Below are 9,155 nucleotides of genomic sequence, written 5' to 3'. Positions count from 1 at the left end.
TTAAAAAAACTCCTTCTGGGGTGAAAGGCAGCATAATAGAATGAAAAAGGCAGAGATCTTTTAAACAATTGAGCTCATAGTCTTCCTGCCTATGGCTGGGTCTTCCTTATCATAATGTGAGAGGAAGAGCACTGGACTGGGACTCGCTTTTTCTCTCTGGGTTCCAACTTCCTCATCTGAAAAATTGGGATGAGCATGAAAACTCCCTTGTAGAGCTATAAAAAAAGAATGGGAGAGAATGCATGTAAAGAGCTTGATCCAGGTTGGGTATATAGCGAATCTCTCTATATTAACTATTATTAGGGAAATATGGAATTTTTTGTTGACAGAGCATAAATGAACTCAGGAGGCTTTGGCTAGAAATAAATGATAATGATTTATTCAGGGGTCTTAGGTAATTCCACAATGCTAACTAGGTAATACCAGAGTGTTGCAAAGAAGAAAGAAAAGCTGAGGGTTCTTATAGTAAAAAGTACATTTTTGAGAAGAATCAGTCCTGGGTTGGTTTTTGATAATAATCCTTGATGACTAGTGGTCTGGATAGTGGATGTCAGGTTAAGTGACATTCTGGGTATATGAACATTCTTTTCTTAGTCCCTCAGGTGGTTATCAGAGAGTTTTCTGGTGGCTTCCAGTCCCTATGCAGTACTAGAAAGTTCAAAGGTGAAGGGATTAAGCAATCCTTCCTCCTATATAATAAAAGGGTAATATGCAAATTTACAGAAAGGCAGAATAATCTAGTCCTATATGTATAATAAAAGCCTAATATGCTAAGTGTCTAGTCATCCAGTCATCTGTTCAACCAATCCAAGTGTAATATGCTAATGGTATGATAAGGTCACTCAACCGCTTGCTGTGACATGCACTGACCTCCAGGGGGCAGACACTCAATGCAGGAGCTGCCTCCTGGTGGTCAGTGCATTCCCACAGGGGGAATGCCACTCAGCCAGAAACCAGGCTCAGGGCTGGCAGCTGTAGTGGCAGAAGCCTCACCCACAGCGGCAGCGACGCTAAGGATGTCCAACTGCCGGCTTAGGCCCGCTCCCTGCCCCAGTGACCCCAGCCATCACTTGGACATCCCCCAAGGGTACCTGGTCTGAGAGAGGGTGCAGGCTGGGCTGAGGGATCCCCCCACTTCCCCGCACAAATTTCATGCACTCAGCCTCTAGTAAATAAATACACCAATAAATAAATGATAGTTCTTTAAAAAAAAAAAATTAAAATTGACAAAGTTTAAGTTCCCAGGCTAGTTAATACAAGTTTAGCACCATTTCCTCATACCCCGATCTACTTCATTTCAGTCATTTGGCAGCTTGACTATGGCGACTCTCTTATTTCTTCACTCTATTCCTTACTTTAAAAACAGTATTTTAAATTCAGTTGGTGTCAGTGGAAATGGGGTAGCAGTGAGGACCCCAGACATGTAGCCATTCACCCGCATCTCTACGAACTAACTACATCGCTGGGCGTCACAACTTGGGTTCTAATCCCGGTCCTGCCCATTCCTTGGTCGTGACCTTGGACTAGTCTCCTTCCCCTCTCCGGGGTTCAGTTTGTTCCCTGAGGAAATAGACATGGAATAGACACGTCTTGTTTCCCACCCAGGGGCTGGGCGAGGCAAAGACTTCACACAGGCTTGCAGAGAAGACAGAAACGCCAGCCAGGGCTGTGCCTTGCGGAGCATCCCAGGCTGGGGCCGGGCTCCCCCCGCTCCCCCCGCCCCACCACCCATCCCGGCCCGGACGCCCGCGCCCCCCGCCCCGCGCGCCCCGCCGCCTCGGGAACAATAGCTTCGGTGGAGGGAACCGGGGGTGCGCGGGGCGGGGTCGCCGCTGCCCCTCCCGCCGCCCCATTTGTCACGCGCCCCTCGCCGGGCGGGCGGGCGGGCCGGGGTCTTTGTGACGCTGCGGTGGCGGCGGCCGCGGACACAAAGGGAAGGCGAGGAGGCGAGCGCGGGGCTGGGCCCGCCCCCGGCCCCGCCCCCGCGACCCCCGCCGGCCGCACGCGCGCGCCCGCTCCCCCGGCCTCGGTCTCCCCCTCCGCGGGCTCGCACCCCCGATCGCGCACCCCCGATCCTCGCGTGCGCCCCGGCCTCCGGCTGTCCAGGTGGCTGCGGCGGGACCGGGATGCCGAGGGGCCGCCCGCGGGCTCCCGGGCGCGGCTGCTAGGAGGCGCCGAGGCGGCGGCGGCGGCGGCGGCGGCGGGGCTCCCGGCGGCGGCTGGATGCCCCGGGCCTGCGGCTCCCTGCGCTTCCCTTCCGCCGTCCAGGGGCGCCAGCCATGGGCGCCGCGGCCGCCGAGGCGCCGCTCCGGCTGCCCGCCGCGCCCCCGCTCGCCTTCTGCTGCTGCTACACGTCGGTGCTGCTGCTCTTCGCCTTCTCGCTGCCCGGCAGCCGCGCGTCCAACCAGCCCGCCGGGGGCGGCGGCAGCGGCGGCGGGGAGTGTCCCGGCGGCAAAGGCAAGAGCATCAACTGCTCAGGTAGGACCGGCCGAGCCTGAGCCTGCCCGGGGCTGCCCTGCGGCCCCCTGTCCTCCGCCGGCGCCCCGCCGCGCCCCGGGCCCGCGGCCGGTCTGGGGAGGCCCCCGCGCGGGGACCCCGGGAGCGGGCCGAGGGCGATCGGGGGCGGAGGGCGTGGAGCCCGGGAGCCGTGCGGCGCGGGGACCGGCTCCGGGGACGGGAGTGGCCGTGCGTGCGCCCAAGGGTGGCTGTCGGGGCGAGGGTGGCCCCCCGGCTCGCAGGGAGGGAGCAGGCCGGGACCCCGCGAGGCGGGGGCAGCCTGCCGGGGCTCCCCGTGTGATCGCGGGTGTGCGGGCGGGAGCGCGTGTTTATGTTGTGAAGGCTCCGGGGAGAGACTGTGTGTAAGCGTGAGTGTGTGAGTGTGTGTGTGTGTCTGCGTGTGTGTGTGTGTTCAGTGTGTGTGTTCGTGTGTGTCTCTGTGTGTGTGTGTGTGAGTGTGTGAGTCTCTGTGTGTGAGTGTGTGTGTGTCTCTGTGTATGTGTGTGTGTGTGAGTGTGTGAGTCTGTGTGTGTGTGTGTCTCTGTGTATGTGTGTGAGTGTGTGTGTGAGTGTGTGTGTATCTGTGTGTGTGTGTATCTGTGTGTGTGTTAGTGTGTGTGTGAGTGTGTGTGTCTCTGTGTGTATGTGAGTGTGTGAGTGTGTGTGTGAGTGTGTGTGTGTGTTTGTGTATGGCGGTGCAGAGGGGCCAGGGGACCCAGGCTGATGGCCAGGGGAGTGACCATGTGCTGGGGAGGTTCTTAGGGCGCTGGTGTGAGTGAAGGGAACGGAGCCCAGAGGACGAAGGTGGGCGATGTGGAGTCACTGTGAGTGAGTGTGTGTGTGTGTGTGTGTGTGTTCCTGTGTGTGTGTGAGTGTGAGAGTGTGTGTGTGTGTGTGTGTCTCTCCTCTGGGTGCAGAGGGGAGCGCGCTGGGGGTTGGGGTGACGCCGGCTCTGTGGATCTGAGCCGGGAACAGTTCTGGGGCCCAGGAAATGACCCTGTGTCTTTATGGGTGGCGGGTGCATGGGCGAAGTTTGGGGCGCAGGGATATGCCCAGGGGCATGCATCGGGAGAAAAGGTGGGGTCCTGGAGTGAACCCCCGTCGTGCCGGTTCCGAAGGAAGGAGCTAGGGTCCTGGGTAGCGTTTCGGTAACAGAAGGAGGTAATCAGGTTTCAGAGAGTGCCTCGTGCAGCAAGGTGTGAGTGACCCTGGGTTATGGAGGGGGCCTGGAACCAGGGGAGATCGTGTGTGTGTGTGTGTGTGTGTGTGTGTGTGTGTGTGTGTGGTTTTGCGGGAGAGCCTGGATGTGGGCAACAACCGGAGGTAGGGAGTGAGTGACCTCTCCCCTCACTCTGCGGCCGCCGTCCCCCCCCCCCCCCCCCCACACACACACACAGCTGTTGGAAACAAAGAGCTTGCTGGGACTCTAATGGGTGAGCCTGGGGAGGAGGGTGTTTGGGCTGTAAAGTTCCCTCTTCCTTTCTGAAGGGGTCCCAGAGAAGCCCCGAGGCTGGGAGAGGCACGCAGGTCTCATTTGGGGGTGGATGGGTCCCCCTGGAGCTGGCCTGGCAGATGCTAGAGATGGTAGCCACAGCCTTGCCAACTCCCCCTTGTATCCATTCTCCAGTCTCCATTTGTCTTCTTTAAACTGAGGGGGTGGGACCAGAGGCTTGGGGTGGGGAGGGGGTGGGAGAGAAGGGGAGGGGAAGGAGGAGGATGGACATTAGGCCCCTGGGGACCCACTGGCTTTCCTGACAGACAACCTTTGTACCTTTGAGCTATGGAAGGGGCTTTGTTTGTGGGAGGAGGAAGCCAGAGGGCCTTAGCCCAGACTCCTGTGCTACCCCTAAACGGAGAAAAGCCTTTGGCCTGCTGTTTAGGCTGGGAGGTCCAAAACCTTTTAGTAATTTTCATAATGGTATGTTTTTATGACAGGGCCAGGATTCTGAGCACAGTAAACAATGGCATGTCAATAAAAGCATTCCCATCCATGGAATAACTTTTACTTTATTTTCCTCATGTTAAGTGGGGTATGGGATGGCGCTTTAATAAATAATCACACACTAATGGTGGAGAATAAAAACCATTTGTATTTTAGAGTGCCTTTTGGTAACGCTGGTTATCAATCTTGTAAGTGATCACACCATGTCAAAATATTTTTATGGGCTAATGTGCTGTGGTTGTGTGATCTTGCTAAGCTAATTTTTCCTTAGCATAGTATAGCGTGGATGGATGTTTTGTGTGTGTTTTCTAACCCTAGTGCATAGTACAGATTTTAAGGAAGGACACAGAGGGCTGGGAAACCACGTGGTGTGGGAAAAGGGGACTGATTTAAGGATCATGGTTCTTGCTAAGCAGCTGCATTATTTGGAGCAAATTAATTTTTCTTAATTTCTCTTCTACTCAAAGAAGGACTTGGATTTCATAATATCTGAATCTTTTAAAAATATATATTTTATTGATTTTTTTACAGAGAGGGGGAGAGAGGGATAGCAAGCTAGAAACATCGATGAGAGAGAAACATTGAGCAGCTGCCTCTTGCACACCCCCTACCGGGATGTGCCTGCAACCAATGTACATGCCCTTGACGGGAATCAAACCTGGGACCTTTCAGTCCGCAGACCGACGCTCTACCACTGAGCCAAACCGGTTTTGGCTATATCTGAATCTTATTTAAGGATATATTTATATAAATGTCAATAAATTAGACTGATCAAATAAAATGTTTTCGAATGCTAAGATACACTTGCATAATTCTAGTCTAAAACTAGTTTTCTTCTTTTTTTTTTTTTTTTTTTTTTTAATTGATTTCAGAGAGGAAGGGAAGGGAGAGAGAGATAGAAACACCAATAGTGAGAGAGAATAATTGATTGGCTGCCTCCTGCATTAGGGATCAGTCCACAACCTGGTGTGCCCCAATTGGGAATCTGAACCATGACCTCCGGGATCATAGGTTGACCCTCAACCACTGAGCCACACCAGCCAGGCAAGTGAGTGTTTTAACTAAATGCATTTGTAAATTCTTCTTAGGATGAAGACCTGGGAATGATTCATATAAGAACAACATTTTTTTAACTTGATTAATTAGAGAATTAGAGTAATTGAGTTTGGACATATGCATCTATTAGCATCTTGAGATTATGTAGATTTTGTTGTTGTTTTTATTACCTAGATATTTCTCACATTTTCTCCTTTTTATACTTGAGTTGTAGACTCTTAAATGCTGGCCTTGACTCCCTGTTGATCTTTGGTTTTGGACCCTCAGTTCAGCCCACTCTGACCTCTTGGCATCCTGATTCATGGAAAAGGCTGAGAGGCTGTGGTATTTTCCCGGAGACTTCCTTGCAAATTGGTTGATGTGGATACATTAATCAACCAGATGTTCCACTGGCTAGCTATGCATCTTCCTAGTAAAGTTTAACAGATTTATGACCTTCTGCTGTTCAACATTTTCCCATTTTGTCCCCACTAGCCTATCATTGAAAGATTCTGTTAGAATCTTTTATGCATTTGTATGCATCATCCTCCCTTTTTTCATTTTAGTAATCCAATCAAAAAGCAAATGTTGTGTAGCCTACCTTAATAAAGACCCCACGCTGGCGTTTTCTTTTTATGGTGCTCATAAACTTATTTAGCCATTCTAAATTTTTTCCAGGGATACATAACAAATTTACCCTAGATATTTTTCTGGATTCACGTTTCTCCCTTTTTGAAAACTGAGAATACATTCTTTCATCCCTGGTCTTTTTGGCTGCTTGTCAAGATAGGTTAGGTAATCAGCAATCAGATCTAAAAGTTTTGTCAGTATCACGGAGTGTGATTTGTTTGGGTCAGAAAGCAAATTCTTTTGAGCTAGCTCTCTATTCCATTACCGTCCACTCTCCATGCCACTAGCCTTACATGTTAGCTCCCTTTTTTCAGAGTTCTACCCTTCCCAGTTTAAAGAGCATATTCCCTGATGAAGATAACCAAAGCAAACAAGAAGCTAAATGGGTCTGCATTTGTCCCTGTCATCTCTTAATATTACATCATCTTCCCTAAGCAGTGAGTTCTTTGTTTAGCTCTTTTAAGTCTAAACAAGCTTTTGTTTTGTTTTTAAATTATTGTCCTTTTGCCTCAGCTTTCCAGCATAAAGTCATTCTTGACTTTATACTTATGGTTTTACTTGTACCTATTCTTTTAAAAGCTAACTTATTAGAATGCTCCCTATTTGTCTAAAGAGAAAAGGGTTTGGAAATGCATGATTCACATGAAGAAAGATGAACTTTGAAGAAAAGTGGCCTCAGACATTGATTTTTTTTTTTTTATTTGTAACATGAAGATATTGATAATGGCCCTTTTTGGCTGTAGAATGAGAAGGAGGAGGAGGCCAAATATGTGAAATATTTCTATCTTAGGGAATGTGGTTAAAGAGGTAGAGAAATATGGTTGGAGCATCATCTTGTGCACCAGAAGGTTTCGGGTTCGATTCACAGTCAGGGCACACACCTAGGTTGTGGGTTCCAACCCCCATTGGAGGATGTAGAGGAGGCGACGAATCGACGTATCTCTCCCACATCAATGTTTCTCTCTCTCTCTCCCTCTCTAAAATCAATTTAAAATTGCTAAAAAAAAAAAAAAAAAAAAAAAAAAGACATGGAAGTTAGAAGTTGCCCTTGATTGTGATATGGTGGTAAGGCTGTTTTAAATGGAAGGCATATATTTTAGATTAAGAGAAATGCCTTGTTAGTGGTAGTGCAGGATTCTGGGGAATGAAAAGTGAGTTTTCCCTAATTAGCATGGAATCGTGGTCAGGGCACTTCTAGATACCTGGTTTGTAACATGTGGGTATTTATTAATTTATTTGGTGAACTTGGATTGACTGCCCATTTAGTGTAACCTAATATACTAGACTAGAGGCCCGATGCACGAAATTTGTGCACGGTGTGTGTGTGTGTGTGTGTGTGTGTGTGTGTGTCCCTCAGCCCAGCCTGCATCCTCTCCAATCTGGGACCCCTCGAGGGATGTTCGACTACCCATTTAGGCCTGATCCCGGTGGGCCTAATATACTAGATGTTATGGGAAATACCGTTTCTGAGAAGCTATCCCTGCTTTTAAGGGCCTTGTGATCTTATTTAAGGATACTTATAGGTTTATAAAAAACAGAGAAATACGCTAATGAACCGGATGTCGTAACGGGTCAGCTGGACAGGAGGACATTGTGCACGCAGCATCGGGGGTGGGGTGGCAGAGGCCTCCCAGTGCTTGCGCAGGGGGAGGGCCTGGTCAGCTGCGGCCAAGGCTCCTTCTAGGGCTGGAGAGAGAGGCAGGACTGGACCAGCAATGGCTGCAGCTGCTGCGGGGCCTGGGGAGCGAGGCAGGGCCGGACTGGTGACTCGAGGGTGGGTGGTGCTGTGTGATTTTGAATCGTGTGCTGCGCTCCTAGCATTTATATAATAAATTAGACTGACCAAATAAATCTTATATTTCTAAAAGAGGTGGTTATTAGCTTCTTGTAAATATGTACAGTGGAAATTTCTATTTAACACCTCTGGGCTTTCTCTCCCATCAATAAGCATTTATTGACTGCGGACGGTACTGAAAAATTGTTAAGGTCTGCAGTTTTCAGTGTATTCACAAAGTTAGGTAACCATTACCACTCTGTAACACCAGAACGTTTTCATCACACCAACAAGCAACCCTCGTCCTTATTAATAGTCATTGCATGTTCCTCTCTTCCCCCGTCCGAAAACTATTCTACTTTCTGCCTCTATGGATTTGTCTGTTTTGGACATTTGCATATAAATGGAATAGTATAAGATGTGGCCTTTTGTAATTGGCTTCTTTCACTTTGCATGCTGTTTTCAAGGCTCATTATGTAGCGGGTATCAGAACTTCATTCCTTTTTGTGGCTGAGTAGTACTTCATTGTATGAATATATGTCACATTTTGTTTATCCACAAAATGTGATATATATCCATGTTTATCCATTCATGAGTTGATGGACATTTGAGTTGTTTTCACTTTTTGGTTATTATGGATAATGCTGCTGTGAACATTCATGTAGTAGTTTTTAAATATATGTATTATTGATTTTTTACAGAGAGGAAGGGAGAGGGATAGAGAGTTAGAAACATCGATGAGAGAGAAACATCGATCAGCTGCCTCCTGCACACCCCCCCTACCGGGGATGTGCCCAAAACCAAGGTACATGTCCTTGATTGGAATTGAACCTGGGACCTTTCAGTCTGCAGGCCGATGCTCCATCCACTGATCCAAACTGGCTTCGGCCACATGGCAGCTGTTTAACATTTTGGGGAACTGCCAGATTGTTTCCCAAAGTGGCTGTACCATTTTGGGTTTCTACTAGCCATGTCTGAAGGTTCCAATTTCTTCACCTCCTCCCCAACACGTATTATTGTCTTTTTGATTATAATCATCCTAGTGGGTGTGAAGTTGTGTATCAGTGAGGTTTAGATATGCATTTTCCTAATGACTGATGACCTTGAGCATGTTTTCATGTACTTGTTGACCCTGTAAATGGCCATACAAATTTCCCATTTGGAGACATCCTCATTCAGATTCTTTCCTGGGTGTAATTTTAAACGATACTAACCACATCCCCCAGCACAGGGATGCTCACGCTGGTAGGTTAGCTCTAGTTTGCCATTTGGTTTCTC

The 9,155-nt window shown here is 49.0% G+C and overlaps 1 protein-coding gene across 1 annotated transcript in view; it reads left to right on the top strand.

Annotated features, from left to right (window-relative positions):
• The first annotated feature begins 1,891 nt into the window (after window positions 1-1,891).
• Window positions 1,892-9,155, top strand: part of TMEFF1 (transmembrane protein with EGF like and two follistatin like domains 1) — a 72,146-nt gene continuing 64,882 nt past the window's right edge. Inside the window, exon 1 of the mRNA XM_036433183.2 lies at window positions 1,892-2,478. Within this exon, the coding sequence (XP_036289076.1) occupies window positions 2,280-2,478 (199 nt within the window). The 5' untranslated portion in view covers window positions 1,892-2,279. The remainder of the gene's footprint in view (window positions 2,479-9,155) is intronic.

The sequence above is a fragment of the Pipistrellus kuhlii genome, unplaced genomic scaffold (genome assembly GCF_014108245.1).
Source record: "Pipistrellus kuhlii isolate mPipKuh1 unplaced genomic scaffold, mPipKuh1.p scaffold_m20_p_12, whole genome shotgun sequence".
In the NCBI taxonomy this organism is placed as follows: domain Eukaryota; kingdom Metazoa; phylum Chordata; class Mammalia; order Chiroptera; family Vespertilionidae; genus Pipistrellus; species Pipistrellus kuhlii.
The sequence above is the reverse complement of the archived record's forward strand: the minus strand, read 5'-3'. Positions and strand labels throughout refer to the sequence as shown.